At 39.0% G+C, this 19,833-nt stretch overlaps 1 protein-coding gene across 1 annotated transcript in view; it reads right to left on the reverse strand.

Moving 5' to 3' along the window:
• Positions 1–19,833, reverse strand: part of DSCAM (DS cell adhesion molecule) — an 812,825-nt gene that overhangs the window by 664,696 nt on the left and 128,296 nt on the right. The window contains exon 2 of the mRNA XM_037985374.2: positions 3,616–3,933. Within this exon, the coding sequence (XP_037841302.1) occupies positions 3,616–3,933 (318 nt within the window). The remainder of the gene's footprint in view (positions 1–3,615; positions 3,934–19,833) is intronic.

The following is a 19,833-nucleotide window of genomic DNA, read 5'->3' on the forward strand; positions in this document are numbered from 1 at the left end:
TGAACACAGTGAGGGGACCAGTGGGTGGAAAATTAGAAAGAGGAGACATCAAAGGTATGAGGATTCTTGCTAAACTGGCCTAAAAGATTCTTGCTAAAGTCAGGTCAAACATGTATACATCAAAGAAGGGACAGGAAGAACTTGATCAGATATCAAGAGTGATCAAGTATCAAGAGTAAGGGGATGATTTAGCAGGATTCTTGCTAAAGTTGGGAACCATAGACCAGACATGAAAAGCTAAGGTCGAGGACTCGCTGAGAGGAGGGCTCAGAGGAGCTTTTCCAAAGTTAGTCAAGGAGAGACTCTTTACCCCATCCACTCACATACTGAAGAACATCTTTCTTGCTTCCATTTTTTGACAATGATGAATAAAGTTGCTATGCAAATTTCTGTGCAGATTTGGATATTCTTTATCCTGAAGCATAAGGCAATCATAGGACACAACTTATTTCCAGCTCCTTAAGGCTTGCTTTCCTCTCCTGCCTGAGGTCCAGCCTTGAAAATGGTTGCTTCAGATATTTTGTCTGCTTTGTTTGTTGTTTGGTTTTTTTTTTAGCTGATTGTATTAGTCCGTTCTCACACTGCTATGAAGAAATACCCAAGACTGGGTAATTTATAAAGAAAAGAGGTTTAATTAACTCACAGTTCTGAATGGCTGGGGAGGCCTCAGGAAACGTACAATCATGGCATAAGGCACTCTTCACAGGTGGCAGGAGAGAGAATGAGTGTCAGCAAGGAAAGTGTCAGATGCCTATAAAACCATCAGATCTCGTGAGACTCACTCACTCTCACGAGAACAGAAAGGGGGAACCTACCCCATGATTCAATGACCTTCCACTGGGTCCCTCCCAGGACCCACAGGGATTATGGGGATTATCTTCCAAGATAAGATTTGGGTGCAGACATAGAGCCAAACCATATCAGCCTCAGGACACTGGTTTTTGGTTGTTTCAGATAAAAGGGTAAGTGTGGCTCCTGCACCTCCATCTCGGCCACAAGCAAAAGTTCTAGTCAAATGTTAGAAAGCACTGTTTGCAGCCAGGCACGGTGGCTCACACCTGTAATCCAGCACTTTGGGAGGCTGAGGCGGGCAGATCATGAGGTCAGGAGATCGAGACCATCCTGGCTAATGCGGTGAAACCCATCTCTACTAAAAATACAAATCATTAGCCGGGCGTGGTGGCGGGCGCCTGTAGTCCCAGCTACTCGGGAGGCTGAGGCAGGAGAATGGCGGGAACCCGGGAGGTGGAGCTTGCAGTGAGCCGAGACTGTGCCACTGCACTCCAGCCTGGGCAACAGAGCGAGACTCCATCTCAAAAAAAAAAAAAAAAGAAAGAAAGAAAAGAAAAGAAAAAAAAGAAAAAAGAAAGCACAGTTTGCTAAGGAGAAAACAATCATAAGAAATCCACTGACTTGCCCAGGATCATGCGGCTGATTGCTACTTGCTATGTAGCAAAGGCAGCCTGGGTAAGGAGCAATACTGTCTCAAGTGGCCCACCTGCATTCCAGCCCTTAGAATAAGCAAGAAAATATCTTACATTAGAACTAGGATTGATGATTAATGACACATGATGAGTAAACCTTCCTTCAATTGCTAGCACCCAGACCTAGGTCAAAGTTTCTGAAAATTAAGAATGAGAATCCCTTGTGCTGCCAAAGGAAAGATTATGACGTCATTCAACCTAAAAACTTATTCCAGGAAAATCCAAATACCAATCTACAGAGATATTTAGACATTTAGGATGACCTGATACAAAACAGGATGCCCCATGAGTGAGCAGTCATTGCCTTCAAACCTACCCTTCAGCTGTCAAAAAAAGGTAGCATTTATGCCCTTCATCTGCCTTTTTTAACAAGCTTCCAGTTCTGTACCCACATTTACATAAACAGGGTGAAAAAAGATTTTCAAGTATCCAGTGTAACAACCTAAAGATTATTATAACCATTATGTGTTCATAATAAAAAGCAAAATGAAATCAGGAGAGAAATTTGATTTGGGTAATATGACTGCCCATCTTACATGTTCAAACTCATACAGGAGTCATATAAATGCTGGATTCATCGTCCATAGGGTTTCAGACGTCAAGAACACCAGCACATAAAGACTGAAAGCACAACTGGGTAGGAAGAGGCAGGTAGCACAGATGCCAGACAAGATGATGCAATTTCCATGCTCTAAAACTTTCAGTGTCATGCAAAAAACAATGAATTCTATGACTAATTTAGAAGACGATAGTTAAAACAGGAGTAAGCATTTCATTTCTTTATCTGACAGAAAATCCAAGGCAGACATAACAGATTAATACATACAGATATAGTTGTTTGAAATTCCAGGTTTCCCTATAAGTGGTGTTTTGTAGATTATAAATACGCTTTTATAACACATCATTAAAATGTGCAGTCTTCCCAGTAAAAGTCATTCACTATATCTCCCTGTTTGTCAGGTTTAGAGGTCCCTATACAAATTGCATTTGCTTTATTGTAATTATTTGACACATCAAATTTTCATATATCTTGATTAAAGACAATCTTTTTTTGTTCTTCCTTATGTGAATCCTCATGCAGGTTTTGGAATTCATGAGCATGTCACAGAGATCAAAATATAGTTGGGAAAATGACTAGCTAGCAGCATGAGTCATCGTCTAATGTTTGATGGCTTACATCAAAGAGATCATATGCAGGGATTCAGAAACACCTCATATTTTTCTCATGTTGTGATGTCTTCTACCAGCACCTACTCACTTACTGAAGAAATTATTGCAAAGCTCCCCCAGCTACCTGGTGTATAAGAAAAAAATCAAAGTCACATTCTCTTTGCCCTGTTATTATATGATGTCAGTCTACACAAGTATTTCAGAGCTAGACTTAAAAAAATTAAAATGCTGTTTGCTAACAGGAGTCTAGCTGTGAGTTTGTTTTGCAGGGCTTTGTTAAATCTATAGAACCACACAATCTGTCCTGTATATATAGCCTTTGATGTCTGTGTATCTCAGGCAGTATTCTTTCCTGGGTTGACTTGTAGCATTGGTGATTAAAAAAAGACACAATATGTTGTTAAAAGGAACATAGCCCATTCAGGATTTATGCACCAACAACATTTCAGCAACATGTGATACAGTCAAAAATGTTAAAATAGCCTTTCTATTTCACAAGGAAAGCAAGGATATTAGATTGATTCTGTTTCCATAACAGTACATCTTGATGCTATGGTTTTATTCCAGCTCAACCATTTGTCATATTTTTTCTCTCTTTCTCCTCCCCTAGGATGGGGTAGGAGAAGGGCAAGGGGGGAAAAGGAGGGGTGGAAACAAACACATTGGATTTGAGACGCTGAAAATTTGAATTAGAGTATCAAATTAGACAAAATATAAGGAGGGTGGGATGTTAGAACTTGCCAACTTGCTAATCGCTGCTTTCAAGGTTTAGTTCCAACAATGTAAGGCACTCTGAAATCTAAACAAGGAGATCTTAAAGAAGTCATCAGCAAGGTCAGAATGAACTGATGATGGGGTTTTCATAAGTTCTCTGCTGCAATGGCAGTTTGCTATTTGTCATTGTCATTGTCCTCCCACCCCAAGCAGGCACAGAAAAAACAAAGCCCAGAGCTGTACTCACCAGCCTTGATGTGGACATCCTGACTTCTAATTTTCCCTGAAGGATTTTCAGCTGTGCAATAATAAGTATTATCATGGATTAAGGTACTGAAGCTTGAAGGAGGGAAGGGGAAAATTTGGAGAGTGCCGTTGGGGTGGACGTGGCGGATCCCGGGGACATCGTAGATCTCCTCGCCCGTGGCTAGGTACCATCTGAGAGTCACAGGAGGGATGCCTGCTGCGGGGCAGGGCACCAGAGTCCCCGTGGTGCTGGCAAACACTACCTCTTGCAGAGATGCATTGACAAAGTAGAGGCTGGAGTGTAGGTCTTCACTGAAAACTGCAAGAAGACAACACAGGGATCCATGGGTAAGTAAAACATGCCTTTGACATTTGCAGTTCAATGTCTGGCCTCAGAAAGTTATCTTGAAAATTAATCATGAGGCTCAGGCTCAAATAAAACCAAATAACTCAAATTTTCTCAAAATGTTATGAGCAGACAGGCTGATGCTAAAAAATAAGGCGCCATCCTAATTTCACATTTTGTACACAAACTGTTAAGTTATCCTGGATGCTAATTTTTAAATAGATTGGTTTTTTGCCTCATGCTCCAAGCCCTGTTTTGTCCCCACACTGGCCATGATTGGACTGTGTATTATATAGCTTGTATTCACTTATTGTCTATCTTCTGCCACTAGAGATAAGCCTCATGAGGACAAGGTCTTGATTTACTCCCACTATTACCTGGAGCATAGCGCCCAGCTCTCACTGGGCTCTCAGTAAAAGGGAAGCTGAATGTATGAATGCCTAGATCTTGTTGCTGGGATCAAATCGCTCTCATTACTAGGTATACTGAGGGTTATTATGAAATAAAATTAGTCACATTTTTAATTAAAATTGAAAATCACATGTGAAGCATTTTATTATTTTTTATTATACTTTAAGTTCTGGGATACATGTGCAGAATGTGCAGTTTTGTTACATAGGTATACACGTGCCATGGTGGTTTGCTGCACCCATCAACCCATCATCTACACTAGGTATTTCTCCTAATGCTATCCCTCCCCCAACAAGCCCTGGTGTGTGATGTTCCCCTCCCTGTGTCCATGTGTTCTCATTCTTCAACTGTCACTGATGAGTGAGAACATGCGGTGTTTGGTTTTCTGTTCTTGTGTTAGTTTGCTGAGAACGATGGTTTCCAGCTTCATCCATGTCACTGCAAAGGACATGAACTCATCCTTTTTATGGGTGCATAGTATTCCATGGTGCATATGTGCCACATTTTCTTTATCCAGCCTATCATTGATGGGCATTTGGGTTGGTTCCAAGTGCTATTGTGAATAGTGCCGCAATAAATATACATGTGCATGTGTCTTTATAGAATGATTTATAATCCTTTGGCTATATACCCAGTAATGGGATTGCTGGGTCAAATGGTATTTCTGGTTCTAGATCCTTGAGGAATCACTACACTGTCTTCCACAGTGGTTGAACTAATTTACACTCCCACCAACACTGTTAAAGCATTCCTATTTCTCCACATCCTCTCCAGCATCTGTTGTTTCCAGACTTTTTAATGATAGCCATTCTAACTGGCAGGAGATGGTATCTCATTGTGGCTTTGATTTGCATTTCTCTAATGACCAGTGATGATGAGCTTTTTTTCATGTTTGTTGGCTGCGTAAATGTCTTCTTTTGAGAAGTTTCTATTCACATCCTTTGCCCACTTTTTGATGGGGTTGTCTTTTTCTTGTAAATTTAGGTTCTTTGCAGAGTAAACCATGTTAAAAAAGCACTATTATCAGAAAATAGAATGTCAAATCAACAATGCACTTTTTTATTTAAAATAGGACATAACAATAAAGAGAATTCTGACAAAAGCATGACTCAACTCCACCAGCCTACAGTGTCTGTTTTGAGTTTTACATTTCCCTTCTGGTCCACCTGCCTCCATGCCTTATCTATATAATTATATCATGTTAAAGTGTACATACATAAAATGTACCATTTTTATAACTGTTTCATTCTCTTATACATCATCTACATAATTCCATGGTTCTATACAGACTTCACAAGTAAATATCAGTGAATGCACAATTTATGCATATTCTTATGAACTGTTTTCCTGCTCTTTTCATTTAAATTGTTTCTCTTTCCACTTCTACAAGTAAATAACAACAAAAGTGTTCATACACATTTAGCTTTTTAATTCATGTAAGGGCCAATAACAAGGGTTTTCTGGAGTGTTGGTTATGTGAACAAATAAAAACATTACTTCCAGAATTTACAAGTTAAACAAAAGATTTATAAATATAATGAAGGCCTACTTGTCACCCATCTGAGCTTCTCTGTGACTTTCTAAAGCAGGTATATAACTAGTTACGTATTTGTAAGAAAGAAGAGAAGCCCCAGATATTTCAAAGGAACTTCACTGGTCAGAGGTGGGAATAACATTTATTGGATGCTTCATAGTACTCCATACCAGACAATCTTATAACACTCGAGATGAACAACAGCTCTGCTAGGTAAACAAAGGCTCCACTTTGCAGACAATGACATGCAGATTCACAGGGCTGTCACTTGACCAAGGACACAGGATACAGTCACTTGAGCAAGAACGCAGGGCTAGAAGGTGGCAGAACTAGATTCAGTCTTTCTGATGAAGGCTTCTGTGATTTATGTTTCCTCATCTTAGAACCAAATGTGGCATAACAGTCCCCCTCATTTGGGTGGGGATTAGAGGCAGCTCTCTACAGAGTGGGTCTGTGGCCTGTGCTTCCAGACTTAGTCTTTCTCCACGGTGTGGGGCTGAGGGGTTACAGGCTCCTGCTATGTGCTGGGGTTGCTACTAAGTCTGTGAGATAAGATACATGTGCCCCTCACTTTGCCTGTAGTTAATTGACATGATTTGGTAAGAAAGAGATGAAGAAATTAACACTATTTACAAAGGTGATTGGACTCACCCTATAATAAGATTTAGCCTGCTCACTAAATGTGAGGGTAGCAGGTAGTCCCCACCCTGCTGTTAGGAAGCACAGCATCCAAGCATTGGCACAAGGCTGGATAGATGTGGTTGACTCTACTCACAGCACGTCCTTTCCTGCTGCCACTTGAAGTGGACACTGTGGGGCTCTCTCCATATTTCCCCTTTAGGGCCAATGTACCCTGCCCCACAGCAGGTCCTCTGTTGAGTCCCACACTGGGAACCAGCCCCACTTACAGGGAACTGCCTTGTCTGAGGCCTGCAGGGAATGACTGGTCAAAGGTGGCTCCACAGGCCTGGCCCCCTCATGTTAAGTTGCAACAATGCTGAAGGTGCATCCCACCTGAGACGGCTATTGCCAGAACTTTGCAGAGAAGCTTCTCCCTCCACTCATTCTGCCTTCCTCACATCCTTGCTGATGTGTCTCTTGAGAACACACTCCCAGGAGGCCTTCTGCGTGCAACTCTTCCTCTGAGCATCTCCCTTCAGATAACTCAACATGAGACAACAACTGAGGCTCTGCTAGTTACCCTCTACAACCATGTCTTTCTGAGATGTTTTTCTATTTTAAATAAAATGATCAGAAAGTGCCAACTAACATCCCATATGAGCTCCCCAATATAGCACGAGCAATAAATAAAATACACCAAGATGGAAGAAAGTACTACATCTAGATTATCACTGGATTAAAACATTTTTACAAGCAATAATTATTACATTGAATAAGGCAATGACACAACTAAGACTTTCAGGCTGTTATGTTTTTGGGAACCCATTGAATCTGGACAGTGACAATATGTAGTTTGTTTTATGAAAACATACTCATGTAAAAATCTAACATTTATCTATTATATAAACATTTTGATTTTTAAACTTCACATATTCAGTGAGCTCACAGGCCTAAACCTAATGCCTAGCAAGCTGTGTGTGATTCGTAATTGTTAGTTGGTGCATTCACTGTCCCCATTTTTTCATTTTCCATCTCATAATTCACGTAGTATATCAAACTTCTGTTGATAACATAATGTAACCTTTTGAAGTATTTTTGGAATTTCTATTTCACAAAATTACATCTCTTTTAAGTAGATTGGAGTTAGTTTAGGAACTGACTGTTAGAAGTTGAGACAGAGAGAAAGAGAGAAAGAGAGAAGGTGGGGAGTACAGACGAAAGCCTTTAGCAGAGGTCCTGATATAGAGAGATGCTTACAAATTGTGGCCCCCTTCCATTATGAACAGGAAGGCCTACATACTGATGTGAATTCTGCTCCCCTGTGAGAGCCACAGAGTATAGATGTCCCCAAAGTAGAGGGGCCCCTGAAAAGACCCTCTTTCTCCTTGATGAGGGTAAGCATCAAAAGCTATTGTCAATCTGTGCATCTCAAGAAGTGTCTTGTTCAACAATGCTAGAAATAACAACGTGGATGATATCACACTCGAAGACCAACACCTCCCTGGGGATGTTGGCCAATGATATCTACCTAAGAGGTCCACCACTGGGATGAGATCTGAGGGTCACTCTGGCTGTTATAGGCCATATATGGCACCAATGAAAACTCTTCCTTTTCACTGGTGTCATATAGGATGGAAATATCACCAGGGCCAAAGGTTTCAATTATAGAAAAGTTTATCAGTATAAACACAGTGGTCAATGACACAGAATCCTGCAGGGCCTTGAGATGTGTGCTGAGTCATAGTTACATTAGGAAAACTTGCTCTCGTGTGCCTATATGGAATGTAGACTTCTATTTAGTAAAACCAAGAAGGTTAACCCCTAACCTTATTAAAGAGAGATGGGAGGGATTGCTGTCTCTCCTTGCACAAATATACCTTACAGTACACATGGCACAACTTCATTCTTTAAGTTTAGTAAATATATCAATAAGTATGTTGGTGTGGGGATGAGGTGGGGCAAGTGGAATGAGATTCCTGGGCTACTATAGCCTAGAAAGAACTTCATTAGGAAGAACTGTTGGAAAGTTATGAGAATGGCATGTGGTGGTCAAGAATTGGTATCGTGAAATGAGCTCATGCATTTTAGCACTACGTCTTGTTAAGCAACTAAATGGTCATGTAACCAGTCATTTAAACACTAAGCACCAACTTTAGATTGTCCCAATAAAGGAAGAAGTAGGGGGAGGCAGAAGAGACATTAATCTAATAACTAGATGATCTAATAACTAAGCCTGGGCACTCTCCATGGCTTGCTACCCGAGCTGTGTCGGGACCTGTCCCCTGCATTGTGACAAAGTATTCCTCAGCCGCCCCAGCCATGACTCAGGTGGTCCCAGGCCTGGTTTAACCTGCTGCTCTGGAAGATACTAGTCGTAAACTTTGGTGGCATCCATGTTGTGTTAATTCTGCAGGTGCACAGAATGCAAAAGCTGTGGGGCATGGGTTCCTCCACTTAAACTTCAAAGACCTCCCAGAAAGCCTGGGGCCCTGGGCAGAGACTTGTTTTAGAGGGGGAGCTGGCACAAACAGTCCCCATTAGGGCGGTGCTGAGAAGAACTAATGGGCCAGAGCTGCTGCAGAGACTGTCCACTAGAGTAATGCCTAGTGGAGTCACGGAAGTGGGGCTGGCCCTGAGACCCCAGAATTGTAGAGCTACCAACACATAACATCAGCCTGGGAGAGCTGAAGGCACAAGACTCCAACCCATGAGAGCTTCTGGGTGAACTGAGCCCAAGAGCCCAACAAAGCCATCAAAGCAGCTTTTCCTGAGGCCCTGGGGACCCAATCCCCCATCCCAGTGTGCCCCGGGTGAGGGACATGGAATTAAAGGGGATTATTATCCAGCTTTAAACTTAAGGTTGTTTTTTCTGTTGGGTTTTAGATTTCCTTGGAGCCTGTCACCTCTTCCTGCCTCTTTCTCCTTTTTGGAATGGGAACGTTCATCCTGTGCCTATCTCACCATTGAGTTTTGGAATTAGATAGCTTGCTTTGATTCATAGCTCAAGGCTGGAGGGAATTTGCCTCTAGATGAATCATGCCTAAGTCTCATTCATATCTGATTTAGGTGAGACTTTGGACTTTCAAATTGATGCTGGAATTAGTTAAGACTTTTGGGGTACCAGGATGAAATGAATGCATTTTGTATGTTAGAAGTTTCGGGAGGCCAGGGCAGAATACCACGATTTGAATGTTCCTGCCAAAACTCATGTTGAAATTTAACTGCCGGGGTAATGGTATTGGGAGGTGGGACCTCAAAAAGGTGACTCATAAGAGGCAGAGCCCTCATAAATGGATTAATGTCATGATCACAGGAGTCAGCTCCTATACAATAATACATTCTGCCCCCATTTTCTTTCTATCCTGAGCACTTGCTTCTGTCTTCCATCCTTCCACCCAGGATGACCCTCACCTGATGGCCTTGGACTTCTCAGCCTCCAGAGCCATGAGCCAAATAAACTTCTGTTGTTTATAATTTACTCAGTTTGTGTATTCTGTTATAGTAGCAGAAAATGAACCAAGACAACAATTCGCGAAAGTTTCACTCTTCACACTCATACAAGAATAGGTGAGGCCTCTTCACATCACTACACTAGTTTCATTATATGCCTGCCTGTATTCTGGAAAGTCAGATCCAGGGGAAGCTGTGTCCATGAGATTTAGCATCCTCCAGGTATCTTACTTGAATCATCCATCTTTTTTCTCTTGGTCTCCATCGCTGGCAGAAACCAAGAGTTTGCCCTCCAGGGCCAGTGGGGGCTATGGCTAAGCTGGGAAACACAGTGAACACCATTCGTCAAAAGGTGGCAGAGAAAAATACATTTTGTACAAGTGATAGATCTTACCCACAGAGAAGAGAGGCAGGGGTGTTCATCAAGTCATAAGTGTTTTATAGTTTTCTCTCCCAACCATAACTAAAGTCTTTAGCAATGCTTCATAAGTCAGAATATGAAAATTATTGCTAACTAAGAAATCGGCTCAGATCAGAAGCATAGTTAATAGTTCAACATGGCAGTTTTCAACTCAAATAAAAATGCTGATAGTAGCACTGTAATTTTACATTTGAGCTTTCTAAGAAACTGACATTACCCCAAACATATTGTTAGGAATGAGGTAACTGTCACTCTTCAAGGCTAATTAATTCCACCAGGATTCTTTTATTTTTTTTCCCTACATTATTCTTCTATCAACCCGACTGTGGGTAATTTGAACTAAGCAAAATTTGGTCATATTTGAATTTATCCTCTTGTATCCTAAAAGCAGTCTTGTTAAGAATAGCAAGACTTTAAAAATGTAAATGTATACAAGAAACATTGCTTAATTAAATGTATAGTTTCTTATTGAAAATCACATTCCACAAGCCAGCCTGTGAAGTTATTTAAATGACTGCAGGAAAAAAATGATAAATAAATGTTTAATCTTTGTAGTTAAAGAGATAAGCGACCTACAGGGGATTACTGTCACTTCTCCTTATATTTTTAAAGAATCTTACATTAGTCTTTCTCCTTCATGCCACTGGGTTTAATAATGTAACATAAACTCATTCTCTAAGAGACACATCATATGGCCACAGGCAAAAGAAAACCCAAACTATATTCCAACAGCTTTTGTTTCTTCCATCTAAGGGACCATCCATCTGCCTAAATAATAGCACTTCTTTTTATAGAGTGCCTCCTGCTCTTTAATACAGTAACATTTGCTTCCTCCAGTAAGGGCAGAGGCAACCTTAATGTGAATTTGTGTGTGTGTGTGTGTGTGTGTGTGTGTGTGTGAAAGTTCCTAAAAAATAATCGTGGGTTCAGAACAGAAAGCTAAATGAAACATTCAGCACAATCTTGTGAAATTCAGGGTTGAAAATCCTGGGGTATCAACACTAACGGAGCTAAGGGGAGGGACCTTGGAGAACTGTTTCTTCAGTTGCAGACTTCTCAATATTTTACATCGCTGTAACAGATGGCATAACCAAGGCTCCAGTGACAAACATAGAGAAGAATGTTACACCAAAAAGAAAATAAGTCAATATTTTAGCTTTTCTTAAGATTCACACAGGGCAGGGTGAAAAGAGGAGATGTGGGAGGAATTTGCAGTAGACAATGACACAAGCATTCACTGATGTAATAATATTTATTGAGCACCTACTAGGTACCAGGTCTTGTGGAAGCGCCCAGTAATGCAAGATAGAACAAGTCCTGGTACTACTGTCCAGGAAATTTTAGTCTGAAAGGTACTATAGTTCACGTAAGGAGGTCAATTATAATTCTATTTGCTGAACGTTGTGACAGAAACATTCACAAAATGCAACAGGAGCATAAGTGATAGAGAAACTAACCTGACCTAGGAAAAATGGAAACAACTTTCCAGAGGAGGAAAGAAAAGTACATTCTAGGCAGAAGTCTTAAAAAATATTAGGACATTGAGTTGTCCCAGTCAGGAGAGAAATAAAAAGGTGCTGGGAAGCAGGAAATTCAATGCACAGTTAAAAGTGTTGCATGATTTGAAGAGGGAGCTACAGGTTCCTCAGATTCATTTATCTTGGAAACACTCTTCAGCACCTATCATGTACCTGGCACTGTGCCAAGACCAGCAGACACACTAATAACCAAAGTGTGGAAGGGCACTGACCTGCAAGAGGTTACCTTCCAGGTGCTGATTATAAAGTCAAGATTGTAAAGAGTGTCGGGTCCCAAGCTAAAAAGCATGAGCTTAGCCCTGCAGACAATAAGGACAATTAGGCACATACCCAAGAGAAATGAAAACATATGTCCACACAAAACTGTGTGCAAATGTTTAAAGCAGCATTATGTATAATAGCCAATGGTGGAAACAGCCTATGTGTCTATCCCCTGAAGAATAGGTAAGCAAAATGTGGCTTACCCATACAATGGGATATCACTCAGCAATAAAATGGAGTGAAGCACTGGCACAAGCTACAATGGGGATGACCCTAGATTACAGCAACAAAAGGCCACATACATATGATTCCATTCATATGAAATGTCCAGAAGAGGGCGTTCTGTAGAGACATAAAGTCAATCAGTGGCTTACCTATGGTTAGGACTGGGGTAATGGGACAGGATAGGAGGGTGATAGCTAAAGGGTACAGGGTTTCTTTTGAAGTGATGAAAATCTGCTAAAATTGACTGTGGTGAAGGCACCATATCTGTGAATATACTAAAAACCATTAAACAGTATGCTTTAAGTGGATTCTTTTTATGGTATATACATTATATTTTAATAAGCTATTTTTAAAAGTAGGGAGTCATTGAAAGTTTTGACAAAGAACAATCAATTTCCCAGACTGAAGTTGGAGAAAGTAAACTCTGAGTAGACAGGGAGAGAAGACTGCAGGCAGAAAGTCTGGCTAGACTGCTCTGCTGGAGGTCTAGGCCAGCTGGGCATTGGTGGTGTGAAGGGAGAAAAAAGGCCTAATTATAGATATGTCTGATATGATCCTACCAGCATTGGTGGGCAGGGATGTGGGAGCAATAAGAGTGAAGAAAATAAAAAAGTCAATACGAGGCACATGTAATTGCTTGCATGCCCAGTTGCACAGTTACACTATTACAAAGAGAGCCTACAAGACAGAGCTGGTTGGTACAGGAAACGACATGTCAGTTTCACTAAGGTAAAGAGGGCACTGCCCTTGGGCCACCCAATAGCAAATTGGAAATAGCAGTCCAAGACCCTAGAGGCAGATTTGGCAGCCAGGGAAATGGAAGTCTATCACTGGGTGAGATATTCCAAGAAAGTGTTGTATTAGTTTGTTTTCACACTGCTAATAAAGGCATACCCAAGACTGGGCAATTTACAAGAGAATGGGATTTAATTGAACTTATAGTTCCACATGGCTGGGAAAGCCTCACAATCCTGGTAGAAGGCAAGGAGGAGCAAGTCACGTCTTACGTGGTTGGCAGCAGGCAAAGAGAGAGAACTTGTGCAGGAAAACTTCCCCTTATAATAACCGTCAGATCTCGTGACACTCACTATCATGAGAACAGCACAGGAATGACCTACCCCCATGATTCAATTACCTCTCACTGGGTCCCTCCCAAAACATGTGGGAATTCAAGACGAGATTTGGGTGGGAACACAGCCAAACCATATCAGGTGTAAAGAACAAGAAGAGACAAAAACCAGAAGTAAATCCTCAGGGATAGGTAGTGCTTTATAAGGTAGGAAAATAATATTTGACTAAAGATTTGTACCCAAAATACATAATGAACTCCTACACACTAATATAAAAAGATAGTCCAACAAAAACGGACAAAAGTGCCGGTGCAGTAGCTCATGCCTGTAATCCCAGCACTTTTGGAGGCCGAGGTGGATGGATCGCTTGAGCCCAGGAATTCAAGTCCAGCCTGGGCAACATAGCAAGACCTCTCTCTACCAAAAATTAGCTGGGCATGGTGGCATGCTCCTGCAGTCCCAGCTATTCAGGAGGCAGGGGTGGGAGTATTGCTTGAGCCTGGGAATCAGAAGTTGCAGTGAGCTGAGATCGCACCACTGCACTCCAGCCTGAGCAACATAGTGAGACCTTGTCTCCAAAAAAGGAAACAAAACAAAACAAAAACAAAACAAAACACACACACGCACAAAAGCTGTGAACAGTCACTTCACAAAGGCCAATATATAAATGGCCAAATAAGCACATTAAAAAGTGCTTCACTGCTATTGGTCATCAAGAAAAAGCAAATTAAAAGTACAATTGGGTACTACTACACATCCACCAGAATAACTACAATGGAAAAGACAGAATATATTCAGAGTCTTAAGACTGTGGAGCAAGAAGACCCTCAAACAATGCAGGTAGGAATGTAAATCCGTAAAGTTATTGTGGAAAATTATCAGCCTCTAATAAAGCGAACACATTTGTGCACTGTGACTCAATAATTTCACTCCTAAGCATTTATACGACAAAAGCACATGCATATGTTCACCAAAAAATCCATGCTGGAATATCTACAGCAGCAACTAGTTGTAAGAGTCACAAACTGAAAAGTTCCCAAATACCAATCAATAATAAAATTGATATATTGTGATATACTGGCACGTTGAATCCCTACATACCAATAACAATGAATAATCTGCACATAAAATATTATAAATCACACAGCTATAATGGTGAAGAAAAGCAAAAAGACACCAAAGGGATTGTATTGTTCCATTTATATCAAACATCAAAATAGGAAAAACTAATCTATGATGTTGAGAGTGAGAATAAAGGTTGCCCATGGGGGTGGGATCAGGTGTAGAGAATGGAAAGGGGCATGAGGTGGTGTACAAGGTGCAGGCTATGTTCTTTTTCTTGATCTGGGTGCTGGGCACCCTGCATGTGTACACAGTGATTTGTGTGTATTTAACATTTCAATTAAAAATTTAAAGAGTTTAAAGACACTGGAAAAGAATCATGAAGGAGATAAATAGGAAATTAGGAGATCAGTAGCTCAAATCCTAGAGAGTAATGTCTTAGAAACAAAAAGACATTTTGGGATGTTAACCAACAGTTTTTAACACTGTCAATTGCTTCAGAGAGGTCAGAAAACATGAGAACTAAAACAGGCTATCGAATTTGCAAACTGGGTACATTCATTTTGAATGGAAATGCCATTTGGGTTCAAATTACCTTTATTGATTGCATACGAATATGTGAGTGGGTATGCTTACTAAAATGAACTGGTTATGTAAAGGTCTTCCAAAATGAAAGGGAATATAACTTAGCCTCAGGTAAACATATCTAGAAAGCATAACATTTAGCTGATTCTGAGGCTCCAAAATGGTTTTTTATTTGGATAAATGCTTAGAAATTCAGTGTCATCTGGATCAGGCAATCACAAATCAGTTAAATGATGGGCTCATAATGACTTGGAAAGCATTCCAGGCTTCTACGAAGTGATTCCAAGTCAGGTTATAAAAATGTGCTTATATGTTATAGCAATTTTGCCTTTAACTTTAATATATTTCAATTATTCTATCTACTCCCAAGCCCTGAAATGATGTTGCAACTGTCATCACTTAGAAATATGAAATTCTGTCTCTATCCATCATAAAACAATGAACAAACAAAAACAGATACAAGAACTGGATTTACCCCATGTCTTAACTAAACTCTCAGGCAGTACAGAACAACAATAACAACAACAAAACATGAAAGAAGGAAACAAATAAAGTGGACCTTATGAGTGCCCCAGCTTACTTCCTGAGTTTCTAAGATAATTCCAAAAGGAGGAAATGTAAATAAAACTTGGTTATATTGTGGGGTTAGGGGGACCAAGTGTGACACTTGCGGGGACTAAGGCTGCTAGAATTTACAAAGTGGAAAGAAGGAAGTTATATAGAGAGGGAGCTCCAGAGAGCCGAAGAAGCTTCCCATTGATGAGCCCTTAACTGTGTGTTGATATTTGCATGTGTGTAAGAAAACTACCAAGGTTGGATAAGGAACACCAGAAAGAAGCGGGTGAAAATCTGTGAAGCTCACACAGGGGAGAAAATAGTTCATGTTTCAACCAGGAAAAGAAGAAACAACTTCTAATAAATGGAACATCAGATCGAGTACTCAGAAGTGCATCACACAGACACAAGGGCCAAATTAATCATAACAAAATTTAAAAGTGATCCTAGAAGGGAACAAACTGAGTCTAAGTAATTTAACTGCACAACAAAACTTTGATGATAATTAATAGAAAACAATCAATGATATAAAATTTACGATGTCTGTCATTCAATAAAAATTGGGCACAGTAAGGGAAATATGGTGTATTATTAGGAGTAAACTATTGCATAGAAAGACACAGAAATGAAAGATGATAGAATCTGCAGGCATGGATATTAACATCACTTTTATAAATATTCTGTCAATACATACAAGACAGTAGGAAAAAGGAAGAGCTCACTGATGAGAGAAATGGAGAAAATACAAAGAGCCAAGCTGCAAATAAAAGTCAAATGGAACTTCTAGAAATTCAAAATGTAAAATATGAAATGAAAATTAGACAAACAGGATTAATGGCAGATTACACCCTTCAGAAGAAACTGTCAATGAACCAGAAAACAGAGCAATTAAAACTACCCAAGTAGAAAAACAAATTGTAAAAAGGCTTAAAAACAATAAATACAAAACTGGTGAGATGTGGGCCAATATCATTTGGCCTAATATACATATAGTTGGAGTTCTAGGAGGAAAATGAGATACAGAGAAAAAATCGAACAATTAATATACAGAAGTTTCAAACTTTAATGAATACTAGAAACTCAACTATTCATCAAATTCAACAAACACCAAACAGAAGCACGTAGAAAACCACAACATGACACGATTAAATTGTTCAAATTCAGCATAAAGAAAAAAACTTAAAGACAACCAGATTAAAAAATAAATACATGTAACATTTAGAGAAATAAAAAGAATGACAGCAGACTTCTCATCAGAAACAATGCGAACTAGAAGACAAGGAGAGAGAAATGTGAAGCATATTTTTTTAAAAAAAGAAAGAAAAACTGTCAACCTAAAGCTCTATATGCAGAAAAACACTTCATAAAGACAAAATAACTTTCTAGACATTCCAAAGCTGAGAATTCATTGTCAGAAGACTAGCAATACAAAAAATGTTAAAATCTTTCAGGAAGAAAAGAAATAATATCAGATGGAAATTTGTGACTTCATAAAGAAACGAAGAGTGAGAAAAATGTTAAGCATGTGGGTGAAAATAAAATCATATTTTCTCACTTTAAAAAATCATCAAAAGATACACTACTGTTAAAGCAATAATAATGCATTGTGCGGTTTGTAACATATAGACAAAAATGAATAACAATACTAGCACAAAGGCAGGAGGAAGGAGGAAATAAAAATGTACTGTTGTAAGGTCCTTCTACTATAAAGTAAGTGATATAATATTATTTTAAAGTAAGCCATGTTACTTTGAAGATGGACATTGTAAACTCTAAAAGCAACCACTTACAAAGCAAAATAAAAACAAAACTTATATGTTAATCCTTTAATGCAGATAAAATTGACCATTTAAAAAATACTCCACTAATCCAAAAGAAGGCAAGAAAGAGAAAAATAAAGGAACAGAGGATAGAAAAAAGGAGCAATTAGCAAGATGATAGATTTAAATTAAACCAAATTGACAATCACATTAAATATAAATTGCCTAAACACTCTAATTAAAAGTAAAATATTGTCAGATTAAATAAAAAATCAAGATCTAACTATACGCTATCCAGGAGAAGTTCTATTATAGATATAAAGAAACTGCTAGACTAAAAGTGAAAAAACAATAGAAAAAATATAAGCTAACACTACTCTAAAGAAAGTTGGAGTGATTATATTAATATCAAAGTAGATTTCAGGATAAGAAATATTACTGGGGACAGATGGTTATTCCTGAATGATAAAGTGGTCAATTCATCAAGATGACATAACAATCCTAAATGTGTATGTACCTAATAAAAGAGCTTCAAAGGACATGAAGCAAATCTGCTGGAATTAAAGTGAAAAACATAAAATCCAAAAGGAGAACTGAAAGCTGGGTCTGTTTTTTTTTTTTTTTTTTTTTTTTTTTTAAGTGCTAATTACCGTTAGGGTAACATATCAGTGCTTTTTGTTGAGATTTAAGTTGCATTCAAGCATACTGGAGGTTAATAAACTGTGAGTAGAAAAAATTCAATGTCATCTCACACTTGTCATACACCAGCGTCTGGCCACGCTGGTCTCCTCAAGTGTCCTAGGTCCCCAGTCCCCTTTCCAACTCAGGGCCTGCACTGGTACTAGGCTCATTGCTGGAACACTTCACCTTCTTTATCCAACTAGCTCCTATTCATTCTTTGAATGTCAGTTAAACACCGATTCCTTAGAATTTATTCCTGGTCTTCTACCTTTCATACTAGACACAACGTCCTACCTTTCAGCTTCTTGCATCACATTGTCATCGCTGTTTTCGTAGCTATTTTGCATGTGCACTCCACTACAACGCAATCTAGAAGAGGGGCAGCACACTTCATACGAGATGATGCAATCTTATTCTTAGAGACAGCTGGTGTGCTGGCTAATACATAAGAGAAGCCCTCAGATTTTTTATTGAATGCATAAATGTTTAAAAGAAAAATATTATGGTTTTCATACTATATATAACTAAAGAGATTCCTTTTAAGAAGTAACACTTGATCTGCATTGTATATACATCATCTATTATAATCTAAATTCCATTATATAGATATCAAGGGACCACAAGGATGAGTGGCTGACAAAAAGAATTTCTGAGGTGCTATAAGAACACACTTCTGAGATTTTAGCTACTTTGTGTAAGAATGTTCTTTTTATCCAATATTTGTACTTATTTTGCAACAAGAAGGAAAAAGCCTGATTTTTGCAATGGGTTTTACAAAGCTCTGGAGAACAAAAGTAAAAATAAATTAGTATTTTACCCAGAAAATATCTGAGTATTGTTTGCAATTCCCTTCTAGAGAATTATTTCCATATACGTGTATAGGGAATTCGTTTTAGAGATAAAAGTCTCTCCATCCCTTTGGATGGATGAAAGTCACTCTCATTAACATTGCTAAGGGTTAAGCGTACATTTTCAGAGAGGAATACAGACTCTGTAATGAATAATATGTATGTGGTTTGCTACGTTCCAGCATTTACATTTTAAGCTCAAAGGTTTCAAAACGCATGAAAGTGGCTAGTGATTTGGAAGAAGCAGAAGACACAGTGAGCATTATGATCACAGGCAGTAAAGCACATGAAGAAACCAAAATGATGTAAATCGCTCCTTAGGATTCGGAAGCATAAAAATTGGGGAACAAGAATAGAACCAATTAATGAAGAAAGAGTGCAGAGTTATGTAAAGAATTACAAATGAAGAAAATCAGCAGAAATAACAGAGTGAGAAATAAAGATAACATCACAATAATGTTAACAGAATTGCTTTCTGCAGATTAAGAGGCAAAGAGTTGAAGAGAGAGGAAAAAATAACAAAATTGAATGTGCAAAAACATGGCAATGTGAAATAGCAACAAACAAAGCAGTGAAGCAACAATAAAATAAGATTATAAAGGGAAGGGGAGGAGGACGATAACCAAAGCCAACTGAATCATTTCTCCTACGATTAAAGAAGAAAATGAATTATAACCAGAGACTGCAGTGATACCTCAGCATAAACATGTAAAATCCAAGTTCAGTAATTAAACCTTTCACTCCAGCATTAAGTGAAAGCACTGAAGTGAAATTCTAAAAAGACATAAATTCTTCTTAGTCTCATTGACTAATATACGGTTGAGCATTATTTTCTTTTGCTAGAACTTCAC

Source organism: Chlorocebus sabaeus, chromosome 2, assembly GCF_047675955.1.
Source record: "Chlorocebus sabaeus isolate Y175 chromosome 2, mChlSab1.0.hap1, whole genome shotgun sequence".
In the NCBI taxonomy this organism is placed as follows: Eukaryota; Metazoa; Chordata; class Mammalia; order Primates; family Cercopithecidae; genus Chlorocebus; species Chlorocebus sabaeus.